At 34.5% G+C, this 20,512-nt stretch overlaps 1 protein-coding gene across 13 annotated transcripts in view; it reads right to left on the reverse strand.

Moving 5' to 3' along the window:
• The window catches only part of TBC1D5 (TBC1 domain family, member 5), a 425,203-nt gene that overhangs the window by 247,517 nt on the left and 157,174 nt on the right, over positions 1–20,512 (reverse strand). For 11 of the 13 annotated variants that reach the window (XM_014537570.1, XM_005863632.2, XM_014537574.1 and 8 more), the window contains one exon: positions 16,510–16,641. In XM_014537570.1, the coding sequence (XP_014393056.1) occupies positions 16,510–16,606 (97 nt within the window). In that variant the 5' untranslated portion in view covers positions 16,607–16,641. Of the gene's footprint in view, positions 1–16,509; positions 16,645–20,512 lie in introns of those variants that run through there. The other 2 variants (XM_014537573.1, XM_014537575.1) reach the window with 2 other exon arrangements.

Below are 20,512 nucleotides of genomic sequence, written 5' to 3' on the forward strand. Positions count from 1 at the left end.
ACAAAAATCATACACCTATGGATGAGGACAGTGTGGGGGGAGAGGGCAGAGGGTGGGGTGGGAACCAGGTGGAGGGGAACTATGGGGGGGGAAAGAGGAACCAATGTAATAATCTGAACAATAAAGATTTAATTTAAATAAATAAAGACTGGGGAAAAAAAACTATTAAAATATGCCTGGTGCAGGAAGCCACCCATTGTCTTTACTATCAGAGAAGTGCAAACAAGAATCCTGGAATGCTGGTGAACCTTGAACCCCATGGCAAGGGCCAGAGTTATACACCAATTGTCTAGTCCCGACAATGGTGGTTCAAGTGATTTCCTGATGAAATAGTCTCAGAGTAAATCCTTCTAATATTTACTAACCTTTAAGATAGTCTGTCTGTTACCGCAATTACCTGCCTAAGGGCTAGATGTGTATCCAATATTGAATAAAAGGCTGGCGAGGCCTGGGCACCAGTGGAAGTCCTTTCTCTTGCATTGGGCTTGCCCGCCTGGCCCCCAATATTTCCAAATTATTATTTCTTGTCTTGTCTCTTTCATTTGCATGTGGCCCGTCCTCCAGATTCTGAACCCTGAACTACGTGGGAGTGGGGAACATTCACACCTGGAAGCTGCAAAAAATAATTTAACCTCTGAATGACTAAAAATACATAAACTGTCTATAGATAATTTGGGCCCATACAATTACATTGTTAGGATAAAATTATATTAACTATTAAATGTAGCTGCTTGAATATGATGACTTTAAAAAAAACAATCTTAATTGTACCTTCAAAAGTTTTTCTCAAGAACTATCAGAAACTAAATGCAGCAACAGCCTTATTAAGCAGAGATATTACAGATAACTGGCAAAGTATTAAAAGAACCCCATGAAAAGAGTCTCCTTTTCATTCCTAATGTTAACTTGTGAATCATTTATAGTTTATCTATTTAAAAAGTTGCTTGCCCTAGCTGGCTTGGCTCAGTGGATAAAGCGTCAGCCTGCGGACTGAAGGGTCCCGGGTTTGATTCCGGCCAAGGACACATGCCTGGGTTGCGGGCTCAATCCCCAGTAGGGGTCGTGCAGGAGGCAGCCGATCAATGATTCTCTCTCATCATTGATGTTTCTATCTCTCTCTCCTTCTCCCTTCCACACTGAAACCAATAAAGAAATATATTTTTTAAAAAATAAGTAAAAAGTTGCTTTCAGACAGGAAAAGAACAATGATTATTTTTTATCATAATGTTGATCTTTTAATGTCATCAATCTGCCAATACTTAAGGAAAAAAGTCATTCCCATACTAGGACACCAGAACTGAAGAGAAACTGAACAGGAGAAAATTACAGGATGGAAACCAAGTGCAGCAATAAAAAGCCAGTCATGGTTAATACCACTGTCTTGAAAGGAATTAATGTTGTGACGATTTCATGTTTCATCCTTAAAGATGTGAACAGAAAGGCTCTTTAACACACTGTGGTGTGCAATACTATTTCTCAGTATGAAATCTGTCACACTCCTGATGTCATAATTGGGACAAACTTAGTCATAAGCCCTTATTAAAAGATAAAACTTAAAGTTTACTATGTTGTCAGAAGATCTAAAACTTCACGAACAAATTAATCAGAAACTATACAGCTAAGAGGAAGTCTCCCACTCCCGGTTTGGATAACAACTAGTGTTACTCCAAGAACTCTGCATGGATAACAGGTACTCCAGGTATATAACCTACCAGAGGCTAAACAAACCTCACCAGAGTGAATTCACAGGACCCACAGGGAGGAGGGAGAGGAATGAGGCACCCATTAGCCCAACTTCAATCTTCTTTAACAAAATCAAAGAGAATAACATATTAAATTCTGCACATTTGCAAAGTGAATCTGGACAACAATGTTAAATTACCTAATAGAAATAGATTGACGTAAAATTTTGAAAATTATATAACATCAAAACTGAGAAATTTTAAAGTATAATACTATTATTCCTACGACATTCTAATAATAAAGACAAATAAAATAAATGGAAGAACTTACTAAGTGCTTCTCGTACTGAAATAAGAAACACATTTTTTTTTAAAAGTATTACGAGGTATGTGATTCTTCTGTACCTATCTAAAAACATTATTGGCAGTTTTTCTGCTGTCTCTCCATATTCATTATTTTAAAAGATAGATTTTTTAAAATTGTCATTGTAAATGCCTCTTCATAATACAGCAGAAGGAGTGACTGAAAAAATGGCAGAGCAGGGAACTCCAGAGCTCTATCCACAAAAATAACTAAAAGTTGGAAAAAAAACAAAACCCTGTTAATAATCAACTTTTGCATAACTGAAATCTAGTCAAAGCTTACAACAAAGAGGGGAAATAATAATAAAGAAGAAGCTGCTGCATTGTGGTAACCTAGTAGTTGCTGAAGTCAGAGTGAGCTACGTAGACCTTGTTGTGAAAAAAAAAAATGTAGTAGAAGTTTCAAGCTGTCTGGTAACTCCATTAAGAACCAACAAACCCCAAGAACATGGGGTGGGGGGGGGAGGATAGGATATCTAGAGTTGCTATAATAGTCAAAATTAACCAGTTTGCAACAAACAAATTAAGAGAAATGCAAAGAAACAAAAAAAGTTTGGCTCATTGACAGGGGGGAAAAAAGAAATGAACAGAAAATGTCCCTAAGGAAGCCCAGGCATTACACTTACTAGACAAAGACTTTAAATCGATTGTCATAAATATGTTCAAACTGCTAAAGGAAAGCTTTCTCCCTTGAATCACAAATAAGACACCATTTGTATTCAGCATTATACTAGAAGTTCTAGCCAGAGTAACTAGGCAAGTAAAAGAAAAGGCATCTGAGTTGAAAAGGAAGAAGTGAAATGATCTCTATTAAAAGCTGACATGATCTTTATATAGAGGAAATACTAAGGAATACACAAACACAAACTAATAAGTGAATTCAGCAAAGCTGCAGAATACAGGATCATCATACAAAAATGAGTATATTTCTTTATACTAATTAGCACAGTTGCAATCCAACTAAATTAGTGAGTATTTAAGGAATCATAATAATAAGAGAGTCTTTTTGACAAGATGCCTCTAAATTCATGTAAAGCAGCCTTTTGATTTGGTAGTCCCAATGCTAACAAGCCCAGTTTTTAAGATATTATAATTTAAAGAAAATTTTGGAAAAAGGGAATATACTATTACTCTCTGTCACACTTCCATTATCTATATTTATTTTAATAACATAGTAATGGTTACTCTAAAATAGAGGTCAACAAACTACAACCAATGGGCCAAATAGGCAGACCTATTTTGGTAATGTTTAACTGAAACACATGCATAGGCATTTGTTTCAATTATTGTCTATAACTGCTTTCAGACTAAAATGGCATTGCCTACAAACCTAAAATATTTACTATCTAGACCTTTAAGAAAAAAATTGCCAATCTCAATTCTAAAAAAGTATAAAATTTGACCTCAGATTGGCTTCTGAAATATACTAAGACTTTTCCTTTACTATCTATTATACAAGTAACCAGAAAAATCAAAGAAAAAAAATGAGTATGAGAATATTTCCAATCTAAAATTAAGGGTTTTAGAAAAAAAAAAGTTTTGTTCACTAATTAAAGACAGAATTATTTAAAAATATTGTTACATGAAGGATTAGATTGGTAATAGGTTATGTTTATGGGAAAGACTACGCACAGGATTCAATTATAAGAGAATTCAGCCTATTTCAGGAGTGAGACAGAGAATTATTATAAACTAAAAAGGTCTGAGTTAACTTAATTGAGAGATGTCATCATGAGCAACGAGTGTAGCACACTTTTTTCTTTTTATAATTTGTCATTTCCTAGTCCTGAGTATTCTTTATATTTTAAATAAACTATACATGTGCTCTATATTGAAGTGTCATAATGAATGAGAGGAAAAGGTATGACACCACTTACTTGGAGAAGTAAAAATCAATAGAAGAGAAACTCTGAGGCCTTTTTTTAAATTTAACAAACTTTATTTTTTAGAGATGTTTTAGGATTTAAAAAAATTGAGCAGAAAGAGTCCTCCCCCCATATATCTGCCCCTCACCCCAGACCCTCATGTATACAGTTTCTGCTTAGTATTCACAACTTAGGTTAGTATGGTACATTGGTACATTGATGTATCAATAGTGATACATTATTAACTAAAGTCCATAATTTACATTAGGGTTTAATCTTTGTGTTGTACATTCTATGGGTTTTAATAAATGAATGTATAGTGACATATATCCACCATGACAATATCATAAAGAATGAAAATCCCCTGTGCCCCACCTATTCACCTTTCCCTCCTTCCCCTCCCCACCCCTAAGGACCACCACTAATCTTTTCAGTGTCTCCAGAGTTTCTGCCTTTTACAGAGTATCATAGGATTATGTTATGTAGCCTTTTCAAATTGGTTTCTTTCACTTAGCAATGTGCATATTAGGTTCCACCTTGTCTTTCTGTGGCTTAGTAGCTTATTTTTATCACTGAATAATAATTCCATTGTATACATGTACCATAGATTGTTTATCCATTCACCTACTAAAGAACACCTTGGTTGCTTCCAAGTTTTGTCAATTATGAATATAGCTGATATAAACACTGTGTGAAGGTTTATGTATGGACATAAGCTTTCAACTCATTTGGGTAAATACCAAAGAGTGCAATTGCTGGATCACATGGTAAGAGTAAGCTTTGTTTTGTAAAAATAAATAAATGAATAAATGTCAAACTGTCTTCCAAAGAAACTGTGACATTTTGCATTCCCAGAAGCAGTGAATGAGAGTTACCGTTGCTCCTCATCCTCACTGGCATTTGGTATTGTCAGTGTTTCGGATTTTAGTCATTCTAACAGGTGTGTAGCAGTACTTCATTTTAATTTGCAATTCCCTAATGCCCTATGATGCTGAACATCTTTTCCTATGCTTATCTGCCATGTGTATCTCTTCCTTGGTGAGGTTTCTGTTGCCCATAGGTTGTTTGTTTTTTATTATTGAGTTATTATAAAAGTTCTTTGCTTGTTTCAGATACTAGAGTCCTTTATCAGGTATGTTTTGTAAAGATTTTTCTCCTAGTCTGTGGCTTGTCTGTGGTTTATCTTTCATTATCCTAACAATGTCTTTCAAAGAAAAAAAGGTTTCAATTTTAATGAAGTACAACTTATCAAATTTTTCTTTCATAAATCATGGTTTTGAAACTAAAACTAAAATGTCATCACCAAATGCAAGGTCACCAAGATTCTCTTATGTCATCTTCTAGGAATTTTATAGTTTTGTATTTTACATTTAGGTCTATGATCTATTTTGAGCTAATTTTTGTGAAAAATATAAAATCTGTATCTAGATTTTTCTTTGCATGTGGATATGCAATTGTGCCAGCATTGTTTGTTGAAAATACTATCCATTCTCCATTGAATTACCTTTGCTCCTTTGTCAAGATCACTTAACTATAATTACAGTGGGGCCTTGACTACGAGTGTCCCGACTAACGAATTTTTCGAGATACGAGCCGTCTCTCGGCCAATTTTTGCTTTGAGTTGCGAGCTAAAATTCGGGTTACAAGCCAGCTTCAGATACCCCACCGCTAGTTGGCTCAGCGAACGTCACAGTGAACGCCACAACATCAGCCCAGCATCACGTGTCTCACTCGTTCACTGTTGATTTCACATACCAGTAATTTGAGTTACGTGCTCTGTCACGGAACGAATTAAACTCGTAAGTCAAGGCCCCACTGTACATGCGTCTATTTCTAGGCTCTTTATTCTTAAGTCAGGTGGTGACAGTCTCCCAAAGATTGTTCTCCCTCAATGTTGTATTGACTATTCTGAGTGGCTCTTAAATTTTAATAGTGAAATCCTGTCTAGTTACACTGAAAAGTGAGTGAAAAAATGCATAGAACCAGGCTGTGAAAGCCTTTTAGAGCTTACTCTAAAACTTCACTTAATTCAAGAAAATAGAGGCTGCTCTATAGGCTTGGGAAAGTGCTTCTGAAACACTATAAAACTGACATGCTGTTGAATCAATCCTCAGACCTGACATATATTAAACACTTTAAGGGCATATTATGTTCTTTCAAAAAGTTTTCAGCGATTTCTTAGACTCTCCAGATAGAAAGAGAACTAACAATGAAGACCACATATAGGCAAAATTTGGAAGAAAGCAGTTTACTTCTTACATTTGACCTTCTCTGATTTAACAAAGCAATGTCTTTTTAAAATCTATTACATTTTAAAGATCAAGTTTTTAAAGAATCAGATTCTGGTTGTTGTTCCAAATTTCTCTAAGATAGGCTAAGGAGTCTATAGTAAAAACATTTCAAAATTCAAGATAGAATTGAGAGACCAGATATAATGAAAATCAAATCATGGCCAAATGAGAATTGATTATTACAGTACTAGAGGCCCGATGCATGAATTTGTGCACCAGTGGGGTCCCTCGGCCTGGCCTGCAGGATGGGGCTAAAACTGGCTCTCCGACTTCCCCTGAGGGATCCCAGATTGTGAGAGGGCGCAGGCCAGGCCGAGGGACCCCACCAGTGCATGATCGAGGCCAGGGAGGGACGCGGGAGGGATCCAAGGCATGTCCAGCCCATCTCGTTCAGTCCTGATTGGCCGGACCCCAGCAGCAAGCTAACCTACCGGTCGGAGCGTCTGCCCCGTGGTGGTCAGTACACGTCATAGCGTCTGGTTGACCGGTCAACTGTCTGACCCCTGGTGGTCAGTGCACATCATAGTGAGCAGTTGAGCAGCCTTAGCATATCATTAGCATATTACGCTTTGATTCGTTGAACAGCTGACTGGACGACTGGACACTTAGCATATTAGGCTTTTATTATGTAGGATAGGTAGTAACTACCTAAAGTAGTAGTTGATGTATTTAAGTATTCAAAATGCTATTTAAATAATTATCTCAACTAGTTTTCTACTATTACAAAATAGATTGTTCTTCAAGTAAATTAACTAATTCTGACTCATCTGATCTATGAACAACCTGGTAGAATGAACTCAGAATTTGGGATACACAATGAAAGCTGGTGGAAGAGTTGTTGCAAAATATATAGAAATATTGAAAAACTAAATACACTCCTATGAACCTCTTTTCTAGAAATGAGAGATATAGTTAATATTTCAAAGTCTGTGGATTCTCTAAGTTTCTTCTATTTTACATTTAAATATTTATTACATAATTATTCTTGTGCCTGCTTTTTTTTTACTTGTATCTTTATGAATTTTTATCATTAACCAAAGGAGGAAAAAAAAGGATGAAAGCAATATAAACTGAAATCAATCAATCAAATTAAGCCAAAAAATTATCAAAATAATTTTTAAAGTTAGAGTATTGTATTATCTAGATTGCATTTATCTCTCTTCCACATAAAATCTCCATTTTATTACATGATAGTAAATCTTGCTCTCATGTTTATAGACAACAGCAGATCTTATTAATTATGACTTTGTGGACAAGTCACCTCCTTCATCTTATACTGCTCCCATAGAAACAGAAATGTAACCATTTATTCCTCCTTGGGTCTTCTGATCTCAACAGAGGGTAAAAGCTATTAGCGTGAATTCTTAGGTAAGATCTATACCTATTAAAATATTTTTATAAAGCCAGTTTGAGAATCCATATCTTTTCGCTTCCTACTTTTTTAAAAGATATATTTTATTGGTTTTTTACAGAGAGGAAGGGAGAGGGATAGAGAGTTAGAAACATCAATGAGAGAGAAACATCAATCAGCTGCCTCCTGCACACCCCCTACTGGGGATTTGCCCACAACCAAGGTACATGCCCTTGACTGGAATTGAACCTGGGACCCTTCAGTCTGCAGGCCGATGCTCTATCCACTGAGCCAAACCGGTTAGGGCTTGCTTCCTACCTTTTTTATATTCCATACCATTCAGTTCCCCTCCATTAGGATGATTTTTAAAAATTAAAAGACTATTGCATTATTAAGTAAAAAGCAGATAAAACTGAACACTTAAAATTTTCTAGAATTTATGTTCCCTTCCCTAGTTACCATTAAAAGTTTCCAATACTCACTATACAATGATAACCAGGACATGTATTGCTAAGTACCAAGTGAAGTATTTGTTTTATTTACATTCTTACAGGCTTAGCTTTCTGGCTTTGTACTTTCTGTTCTATCACTTTATATCTAGCAGCTCTTCCACAAAATCACTTAGTCCATTAAAAGTTTCTCTCTTTCTGTTATAAGGAGCCAAGAATGCATTATTACATTTTTCTATATGAAGTATGCCATTAAATAATAGCTTGTACACTCATTAAGCAAATGTAATTGTGAGAACAGATTGACATTGTTAAAGTAAATTACTCAATTTGTTAATAGTTTCATTTCAAGTGACCTTAATTGTATTAATTGTGATACTAGCAAATTAAATTGAAGAGCATTAAATACATTGTTCTAATATGTCCTAGAGAAGCAAATTTTCCATTACATCAGCAAAGGGAAAATGATTATATGTCCCCCACCAAAAGTTTCACACATATGCACACACAATGGGTCAAAGAGAAAAGGTCTCACTATTTACTATTACTATTTTAATATGGGTTGCATGGTACGAAACAGACCATACACAGTAACTGAGCCTTAGATAAATGGATAATTTTAAGGCATCTTTTTATCTCAGATTAAACAGAAACTACTTCACCATTATAAAGAGTTAAAATGTTGAGAATGAGGAAACAAGGACTAGTGTAGAGAACTGCAACATGCAAATAAAATTTTTTAAATATTACAACTTGGAGTAAACCAGGTATTACTTATTAGATGCCTAGTATCAGTACATAAGGATAGATATTTAAAAGTTATGGCCCTCATTCTGAGAAGAAATTATAAATTCAAGAGATTAACAATACAAACTGTTAACTCTGTCTTTACAATAAAAGCTATACTCCTTAGCCTGATTTACAAAACCTCATAATCTGGCCTTGGCCTACCAGGACCATTCTGTGTCAAGTCCTGTCATTCATAGTGTCTCACCCACAATGACTTCCTTCAGTTCTTCAGATATGACAAGCCTAGGTATTTCCTTTGTATGAAATCTTTCCTTTTGTGTTTCCTTCTTTCCATCTCTCTGTCTCTGTCTGCCTGTCTCTTGCTCCCTCTCACCATCTGTGCATGATGGCTCCTTCTCCAGTATCATTCATATCTAGCCGACATAGCACCTTCACAAAGAGATTTCACCCAGTCACTCAGGGTAATATTACCCTATGTTAATTCTTTGCCCAGTACTTATCACTCTCTCATAGTTTTTCTTATTTACATACTTTTTCATTTTTTACTATCTCATGCTAAAATATGAGTTCCATTGAAAGAAAGCACTAGGTGTACTTGTTTAATAGTCTAACCCAGATACTAGATGATCAATAAATATTTTTTAATTTATTTTTTCCTTTATTGATTAAGATATTACGCTCTTGTGGCCTGAGGCCTTATCAAGTGTGAAAAATATATATGCCTCTATAATCTCTATTCATTTATTGAGTATCACTGCAATTTCTTAACCATCATGCCAAGATTGAAAATCTTTAAGTTCGATAAAACAGATATATTCACAAGTCTGATTAAAGATTTAAATTGATAGTATTATTTGTTCTAAGCTTGGTCAAAATCAGTCATAAACTATGACTGATTTAAAATTGTCACTAAGCAAATATGCTAGGATGCCAATTGCATTAAATTTCTCTATATTTGGAAGAAGAAAGAATGGGGGAAATAAAGTAGGAGAATTATTATTTATGTACACATATTCCCATAATATAAATGATTATTTGACTCACACATTGCTTTATACATGACTTGAGTAAGTAAAAGTAAATCCTCATTATTTATTGATAAATCAAGGCTAGCGGGTGTTTTTTCTGACTAAAACCAAATAGATTTGTAAGTTGAGAAAAGACAAATAATCACTATAATTTACAGGAATACAGTAATTACCAAATGGTAGAATATCAGATCATTTCCAATGACTCAAGAAAATTATATTTTTAATATTGGAGATGTAATAAAAAGAAAATGACCATTTAAAGTAAATAACTTAAGATATTATAATTTTTATGATTTATTTGCTTCTTAATTTCTTCCATTTAAAACATTCAGATTTTCCTAAAATGTGAAACTAAAACAGCTTGTTGCTAACATAATGTTTCTTCCCTTGTGTTTTCCTATATTGCTCAGATGGGACTAACAGAACAGTACAGTCAAGCTCCAGAGTAAAGTACAAGTATTATAAGAAAAAAATTTTCTTATTTCAAAACATCTATTTGATTATCAAGTAAACCCTTCTTATAGGAAATGTATAGTGATGGAAAACTAATGTAACTTATTTTCAATTTTCATAGAATACAAGTTAAGAATGAAAAATACTGCCGCTCATATTAATCATGAGCTCAGATTAATGATGAGCTCAGATTAATCATATTATCATTAGGGTAAAATGCATTCTCAAAGCTTCATCCAAATCTTATATTAAAGTGTAAGTTAACCTTCCTCATCAGTTAAATATTTATCATGGATATTTATCCACTATCTTTTTCTGTTAACTTTGAATCAGATTTTGAGTTCAATTCCATCCACTTAAGTGAGTTAGAAGTATTTTGAAAATGGCTTAACCACATTATAGATCATCAATACTCTTCCAAACACCAAATCATAGATTTCCTCCTTATATACTCTTTAACTTATGCAATCCTTGAAGCACTGACCACTTTGGACCTTCTGGAAGCTCTCATATCTGTAGCTTCTATAACTTTGGCCTCCTCCATCTTTCCCCTACTTTCACTATTCCTCCAATATTGTCAAAATACTGCTCCCTCTATTCAATGTCTAATCATGGAGAATTCCTACAAATCAATCCTCAGCTCTCTCCTGTCTCTTTCTTTGGGTTTCTTATCTGTCTTATACTTTGAACAGATATCTGGAGAATGACTCAGATCTCTAACTCATGACCTTTCAAATTTAAGCCTCTCATTTCCAACTTTCTTTTGAACAGTTTAATTTAGAGGAACTGGGCATGTCTTGTTGATTGCTCTCTGATTTCACTTCTACTTACTGTCATACCACTTAAAATCTGTTTTTAAGGAGCCATTTCAAAAACCATACTTTTTAAAATCCTTGCTGTTATTTAAGAACTTCTAAGTTACTCTCTCATTTATTTTACAATCTTTATCTTCGACAAAGTTACTGTTTTCCTTGGTGATTTTATAGCCTTGCTTAGAGTTTTTCATATATCTAAACTGCCTTTTTTCTTGATATCTAGGGAGATTTTTTATTAAAAAATTCTTCTTGCAAAACTATGCAGATAGTAAAAAGATCAGTGGTTACCAGGGATAGAAGGATGAGGATAAATTGATAAATCAAGGCTAGCGGGTGTTTTTTCTGACTAAAACCAAATAGATTTGTAAGTTGAGAAAAGACAAATAATCACTATAATTTACAGGAATACAGTAATTACCAAATGGTAGAATATCAGATCATTTCCAATGACTGATAGGAGAGGGGAGAGAAGACAAATAGGCAGAGCACAGAGAATTCTGTGAAAATACCCTGTAGGATACTTTTAATAATCAATGCATCCTGATACATATGTCCAAATTTACAGAATGTACCGCACCAAGAGTAAACCCTAATGTAAACTATGGACTTTTGAGTGATTATGATGTGTCAATTTAAGTTCATCAATTCTAACAAATGAACCACTCTGGTGGGGGAAATTGATAATGGGGGAGGCTATGCATATGTGGGGGCAGAGGGTATATGGGAAATCTGTACCTTCTTCTTAATCTGGCTGTGCACCTAAATCTGCTCTCAAAAAATAAAGTATTTAAAATAAAAAGGCTTCAAACCTATCCAAATCAAAGTAGATGAAAATCATTACACAGAACTAAAGGAGGTATTGAGCTGGTTTATTGGCTACCACTAAACAATATTCCACTGAATTAATGTACTTATCAAACACTTATATACTATTCCTATATCCCCTTCATAACTTCCATCACTATATTACTCTATACTTCATCTTCCCTGACTTCATCCCTTCCAAAACTTCCTACTCTGCCCTCTTAAAATGCCATTGCATGACAGCAAACTTCCTTGTATTCTCAAAACATCAATGAATTCTTTCACCATCAACTTCCTTGCCAATTGGTCTACTTACTAGTATTACACTCTCCTGACAAAACCCCTGTCTGCTTCACTTTGTGGCTAAATCCTAGGTGCTGAATTCTGCTGGAAGATAATCATCCAAGTTTACAAGCTTCTATCACCTATAAATTAGGATGTCTAATCTAAACTTGGCTCCCAAGGTTATGTATTCTTTATCAACTCAATCTAACCGTTGTCAATCTCTACAAATCACTTTCAGCAAACTATCTCCCCCTAATTTATCAAAAAAGAGATGGAAGCATCAGTGATATTTCATTGAACTCAGTGATATGCCACTGAATTAATGAATTCACTATACGTAAACACCTTTTTCCCTTCCCTCCTATAATTACAATGAAAATAATGACACTCTCTCTGTCTACAAATAGCTTCATCTTGGCTCTAGACTGCATCTCCTCTGAATGTCCAAGACCCCAAGACTCTTCTTCCATTGATGTTAACTTTTTCTTCAAGTACTACCATAACTTTTGTATAGAGCACACAATTCATTTATCTTCAATATGGAGTATATATTGAAGACAATGGGTTCTTGGGAGATTACAGACAGCACCATGTTGGTCACAGTCACAATGACTGTTCAGTGGAAGCGCCTATTTTCATGAATCTTTAGCAAGAGAGCCATGAATGCCATGATCAAGAGTATGAATTTTTATTATTAGTCAATGGAAAACTACTAAAGAGCTGTTCAGGAAAGGGACATTGCCCCCACCCCCAAGATAACTCCAGCCAATTAGACCAAGGGCAGAGTTTAAGGTGAGTAAAATGATTCAGGTAGCATCCTATACTTTGGTCAGGTATCTTCAGAAGAACAGATACATCTTTTACTCAAATCTAAATCCACTTCCACTACGTGGAAAGCAATACTAAAGATCATAACAGAAGAGTTTTAATATATCAACTTCAATGAACTATTTTAATTATTACCGATTTATTCAGCAATAAAGCCAGGCACTCTCTTATAGTTCTAAAACTCTATGATATTATAACAAAAAGAAAGGAAGATTTGGGACAAAAACAAAATTACCAGAGGCAAAAAATGGAGTAGGCAGGATATTCAGAAGAACTTAGATTTTTTTAAAGTAGGTTACTAAATATTTTATACATGAAGATAGAAAGAAAACTTTGAAACAGATATTATATAAAAAGGCATTACATTAAGTAGTAATTATCTAAATACTATAAAAGCTGTAAGTAAGAAGGCATATAAAATTGAAGCTAAAAATACTGGCAATATGTAACAAAATGCTATTCTCAAAAGAGACCTACTAGAAAAAAATATTCTTTCATCATGAGCAACAATCTCTTATAAGCTTGTGAAAACAACTAGTAATTCCAGGGTTTCCCTAAATCTTGATACTGTTGTTTTCATTTTAAAATAAAATTATTACTTTTTTTATTTAATTGGTCTCTAGAAGTTAGATGCTAAGAATGAATAACCATTAATAGTTAAACAAACAGTTTGCTTTTTTATGGTTTCAATTGAATTACAGGTAACTTGTCAATTACTAATTAATACCCTTTGTTCAAAGACCTGGGAATTTAATTCATGTATATAAACAAATTTAATAGGTCACAGAGAAAATGTCATACTTGCTATGCTATTCTCTATTTGAAAAGGCAATTCAAGCAGTTAAAAGTTTAATTCACATGGAATATATGCCCTAAGATTTTGCATGTATATATCCAAACAGTTCTTTTTTCTGACCTCACCCACTTTCCTCAACCACCCATGAAATAGAGTTTTTCTCTATCATTCCTATTATGTGGCTATTTTCGATAATGCTTTCCAGAATACTCAAAATCATTTAATTCAGTAATGTACTGTTTTTTATAAATGTTTAAATTCAGATTTGAGAAATTAAAGACTTATTTGTTTACTTGTGGAATCTATAACAGGGATTAAGAAGAAAAACATCAATCCTACACAGGGAAACCACTGATTAAAGTCCAATGTTTGACTACTTAGAAAATGAATCATCCACAAATTCCCTTGTGGGAAAAATGTACAAAAGGCTTCAAATACATGGAGAAGACCATGAAAGACATATATTAAAATAAACAAACATGCTAGAAAGGTGATGATTTTTAAAGTAAACATGACAACCCCATTAAAATGCAACACACGTTTTCTGCAAAAGGGAAATCTAAAAAGATGAAATAGATGCTTTATATAAAATATTTACATATACAATGTGCAAAACCCACTACGGTTAGTAACCTTTATGGCTTTGAAGAACTAGATATTTACATATCTTTCTTTCTGCATATGTGTGTGTGTGTGTATGTGTGTTTTGTATATATTTTTAACAGTTGACAGCTGTTTTAGAGCATACAGAGATGCCAAGTTGAATGAGGGTCTTGATTACTTCAAGATTAGCTATCTAAAGTTTCTATTCATTTTAAGTGTTGTTAGTTGGAAGAGTCATTAGTCACTTCCTTGTCTCATAGAACATCAGCATACATTTACATTGTTAATGAACATTTGGGGTAAATGAATTAATGGCACTTTTAAACATCAATTCAGTCCTAATAACTTTGTATGTCATAGAAATGCTAGGCTAGGATATAAACGAAAAGCCTTTTCAGTAAAGGTAACTACTCATTCCTGCAACAATAAAGGATAAAATTAATTTAAAATGTTTTTAACCACTTTTTTTTTAAAGACAAGCATCCATATTTAATAAACTAGACCAGAGGAAAAATATGCATTTAAAAAACAAAACACAAAATTCTATGCTCTAAAATAAACATTTTAGCCAGAAAATTTTGGTGAAACTATTTTATATATGTCTAACCCAAAAACATATTCATAATATCCACTGATATAAGGGTTTGTAAAATAATTGGACTTATTTAATTATGAGTGATTCTTACAGGTATTGCATTTAAAAAAAAATACATCACTAGGGAAGGCAGTATTTTTACCAATGAAATATTTAAAATGCTGAAACTGAAATGAGACAGTTAGAATTTTTTCATTTTTTATATTTCAAAACCTTAAACAGCAGCCTTTTTGAGCCCTTTTAAATAAAGCAAATATAAAATAAAATACATTGTATGGCAAATTATACTATTTTCAATAACACACTCCATAAAGTCAAGAGCTTGAAATAGCCAATTTAAGGGATCAATTATTTTTAAAATTCCAAAATATGAGTTAATTGCAGATATTTATACCAATATAGAAAAAAAATTGTATTTGAAGTATATAAACCACATGTAAATTGACTAATTATGATTTTTAAAATAGATTTCACAATCCTGATATGTGTATTTCATGAATAAAATATTACAAGGAGTTTTCTTAGTCAATAAGTCAACTTTATCACTAAGTGAATCATTTAAAAATAAGGATAAGGTTTCAAAAGTTATCACAAATTCATTTCCTTCTAATACACCATATTATTACGAATACTAAAAAAAGAATACAGAGTTCTAATATATACTACACATTTGACAAATTTTTACGGGGTTGGCCCTGAATATAGTTTATTTTTTAATAATCTATCTTTTAACAATTTAAATGCATAGATCTGTAAAAGTACAACATAAATTTTAATTTTTTTTTTGAAGGAGAATCTGGCAAGTCTTTTATTCTGGAGTAATCTCATCTTGCTGGAGGGAAAAAAATCCCCGTAAAATCAACACCAAAATGCTCAGACTTCTTTAAAAGAATTTTGACAAAGTCATTTTGCATTTCAGCATCCTTATCTATAATAAAAGCGTAATATGCTAATTAGACCAGACATCCTTCTGGACGACCTTCCCGGCAAAGCAGGGGCCGGAGTGAAGCCCGGGTCCCAGGTGCCAGAGGGAAGCCAATGCCGGCAGCAAGGGGAGGACCTACTCTTGCACGAATTTCATGCATTGGGCCTCTAGTACTAAAGTAATTGTTTAAGTTTTTGGTTTTTAAAAAAACAAATGGCAGTGCATTAAACATTTGTCTGTTTTTGTCTATAACTGAAAGTAGACGTTTTGTGGTATTCATTCCTGTCAGTGCTCTATACCTATGCAGAGTTGCCCTGCTTGGTTAGGGGGAGGACCTACTCTTGTACGAATTTCATGCATTGGGCCTCTAGTACTAAAGTAATTGTTTAAGTTTTTGGTTTTTAAAAAAACAAATGGCAGTGCATTAAACATTTGTCTGTTTTTGTCTATAACTGAAAGTAGACGTTTTGTGGTATTCATTCCTGTCAGTGCTCTATACCTATGCAGAGTTGCCCTGCTTGGTTTCATCCACAGAATTACACACATAAGGTAGGCAGAGCTAACTGAAGGCCCTCTGCTAGGTTTCCCGGTAACCACAGAAAGTATCTGTATACAAAACTCACCTCCAGTCCTGTTTGAGTAGCTAGACAAGGGGTCAATGCCCACTTCTTGTTCTTCTGGCTGCAGAGGATGTCTAGTTTCAGACAAGGAATGATACATTGTGAAAACTGGATGGTGTCAGCAAAAGAGACTCCCTGGGAGATGAAAAATATAGGAAAAAATGATAAATATGTTTTCTTTCTGCTATGACTGGGAATAAATAAAGGGCTAAATGATTAAATGAGCATTACAGACATTAACAAGTTTTCTACAGGCTCCAGGGAATGTTACTACACATTGGTAGCATATGCAAAGATTGGAAAAAGTGGCACTAAATTTCCATGTCAATAATTTCTCCCCTAATCTGAACTTCATTGGTAACCTTTGCCTCAATGCTCAATCACATTGTCAATAAACTGCACAAAAAACTGAACTATAAGTTAAATTATGATCACATTTGTAACATTCTTTTGTTTCACTGTCAAAATAATACATATTTACAATAGAAACTTTCAAAATATAGAAAATAGAGCAAAATGAAATCATAATTGTATTGTACTGCTGTTACCATTTCAGTTCAATTTACATATCCTTCCTGCCTTTCTACTGGGCATTAAAAAAAAATACACACACACACACATATATATATATCTACATATATCTATATATATAGATCAGGGGTCCTCAAACTTTTTAAACAGGGGGCCCCAGTTCACTGTCCCTCAGACCGTTGGAGGGCCGGACTATAGTTAAAAAAAAAAACTATGAACAAATTCCTATGCACACTGCACATATCTTATTTTGAAGTAAAAAAACTAAACGGTAACAAATACGATATTTGTATTTGCATGTGGCCCGCGGGCCGTAGTTTGAGGACACCTGTATCCTATATAATAAAAGCCTAATATGCTAAGTGTCCAGTTGTCCGGTGACCGGTCGACTGTTCAACCAATCAAAGGGTAATATGCTAATGATATGCTAAGGCCGTTCAACCGCTCACTATGATGTGCACTGACCACCAGGGGGCAGACAGTCGACTGGTCAACCAGTCATTATGATGTGCATTGACCACCAGGAGGCAGATGCTCCAACTGGTAGGTTAGCTTGCTGCTGGGGTCCAGCCGATAGTGACCAAGCAAGATGGGCCAAACATGCCCTGGAGCCCTCCCGTGGTTCCTCCCTGGCTGGCCAACCTCCCACATCTCTCCCTGGCCAGCCAGCCCTGATTGGCCCAGATCGGGACTGGAGGAGACGGGCCTGGACACGCCCTGGAACCCTCCCATGGTCCCTCCCCAGCCCTGATTGTGCACCAGTGGGGTCCCTCGGCCTAGCCTATGCCCTCTCTCAATCCGGGACCCCTTGGGGGATGTAGGAGAGTTGGTTTTGGCCCAATCCCACAGGCCACTCCCCTCAGGAGGGTGCCAGACTCAGGGCTCATGGCTGGTGAGTGCTGCTGTGGCAGTGGGAGCCTCTCCTGATCGGGACTGATAGGGTGTGACCCACAGCAGGCGCAGTGGAGCCAGGATGAGGAGTGGCAGGTAGGAGCTGCAGGCTGTGTTGGTCTGTGGATTTCGGCCCAATCCCCACAGGCCACCCAGAGGGAACCCACCCATAAACAAATTTGTGCACCAGGCCTCTAGTATGTATGTGTGTGTGTATGTATGTATGTGTGTGTGTGTGTGTGTGTATATATATATACACACACACATATATTATATACTTTTAATGTGATCCATCATGCTAAACATACTGATTATATGAATTATTGTGTTTTCCTTTCCATTAAAATCTGTATTATCACTTGTAATGCATCCCTACTATTCCATTATATAGCAATAACAATTTAAGGTAACCAATTCTTTATTAGTAAACAATTAGGATGCTTTCAGTTATTCAACATTATAATCCTCATGATAAATACCTTTTAGTAATATCTCTGTCACATCCATGATTATTGTCTTAGGATAAATTCTTATAAGTGTAATTGCTGAACCAATTACACTTACTTTTTGTAAGGTTTTGGCAAATTTTGCTCTAGAAAGATTTGTACACAACAATTTATTTCCCATGGATCTTCATCAACAATGGTAATGGGTATTTCCTATGGTTTTTGTGTGTGCGCATGTGTGGTGTTTTTTGGTGTGTTTTTTTTTTTGGTGGGAGGGAGGTGGACCAGTGTAACAGTCAAATTTTATATTGCATTTGCTTGGTAACTAGTGAGATTACTGAAGACTTCATATGTTTTCTCTGACATTTGTTTATTGCCTGTGTAGATGGAGTTTATTATTATAATTGGCTTCATGATTTGTAAGCAAGCTTTAAGTATTAAGGATATTAAACCTTTTTCATAGGATACATATATTTTTCTCAGACAATGTTTGTCTTCAAATTATGCAGCATTTTTATGACATAAGTAATTCTTTTTATTTTTATGCACCCAAAATACCTATATCTCCTTTATGGTTTCTGTCTCTAGTAATATGTTTACAAAGGCAAGATTACATAAATAACCACCTATATTTTATTTTATAGTTTTGAACATCTTCCTCCTAAATTCTTATGTCAATAATTCCCAACTACAAAAAGATTTTTGAAATTAAATTATTTTTGAACTTTCAAGCTATACTAACAGAAGGAGAGGATTAGGTAAAACCAATACTGGGGAAAGCAGAAAACTTTTGTCTCTAACATTTAGTAAGAATTTCTAAAGCTGTAAATCCTAAATCCAGAAATAGGATAGTTGTCAGTATTTGCTTGTATGTAAATCAATTAGCATATATTGAATACTTATTATTGCTAAAAAAGAAACAGTAGGCCCAAAATGGAGTCACTAAACCCCACATCTGCAAAGCAAGACTTAATACTTAACCTAATTGCATTTTCAGCTTCTTCCAGGAATGTAACCTTTAACCAATCAACCTGGAATTACCTGGTCAGCACTAGTGAGGTAATCCCCTTCCATCCCCATAGGTAGGTTAATGAAATATGAAACAATCTACTCTCTTCCCCATTCTGCCTATAGAATACTTCCATTTTGTACAGCAACTTGGAGCTCCTCTCTATTTGCTCGATGGGATGCTGCCCAACTCATAAATCATTGTATAAAACTGATTTTCAAATATACTCTGTTCAATTTTTTATATTTAATACTATACAGAAGAAATCTGGGGAATATAATCTAGTACAGAATACCAATATATAGAAGATTAGTTATATTATAAAACAGAATCTGAGAAATTCTGCTGAAGTCCTTTACTAGAGAAAAGTGAGGATCACCAACTCAAATGTCTGAGGGGGTCAGGCAAAAAGCATTATTAATCATAGTTAACATATACTGAGTAATGAATATGTGCCAACAAAAACTACTCTTCATGCTTCACGTATACTCATCATTTCATCTTCTCAACAACACTATCTTCATCTTCATTTTCATTTTACCAAAGAGAACACTGAGGTATAGAGAGATTAGTCTAGAGCCACACAATTAGTAGATGTTGAAGCCAGATATGAAGCCATCCTCTTTAACTCTGGAGCTAACAATCTTTATTCCTAAACTACATTTGGCTACCATTAGTCAATGAAATAAATAGACAATTTATAAAATAAGGAGGTATAAGAGGATAGGGTCTGTGAATAATTGGAACATCCTTTATTCTGATTCAATCTTTTCAAGATAAGCTAGAAATCCAGAATTTTCAGTGAGATCTCTTTAATTGTAAGGGTTGGAAAATAATACAAATTTTAAGAAAAAAGAACTTTATGAAGCAACTTAAACACATTTAAAAATTGTATCTGGCCCATGGACTATTTTAATGTAAGATTCATATTCTCTATGTATTGTTATACTCTTAAAAAACAATAATAAGCATTTGAAAGTGCATATTCCATGTTAACTACCAGATTTCTTTAACAACCTTCTCCTATAGTTTGTTTTCAAATCATATCCTTAATTTTTAATTTTTATAATATAGTACTAGAGGCCCGGTGCATGAAATTAGTGCATGGGGGGGGGGGGGGGAGTATGTC

Source organism: Myotis brandtii, unplaced genomic scaffold (genome assembly GCF_000412655.1).
Source record: "Myotis brandtii unplaced genomic scaffold, ASM41265v1 scaffold18, whole genome shotgun sequence".
Lineage (NCBI taxonomy): Eukaryota > Metazoa > Chordata > Mammalia > Chiroptera > Vespertilionidae > Myotis > Myotis brandtii.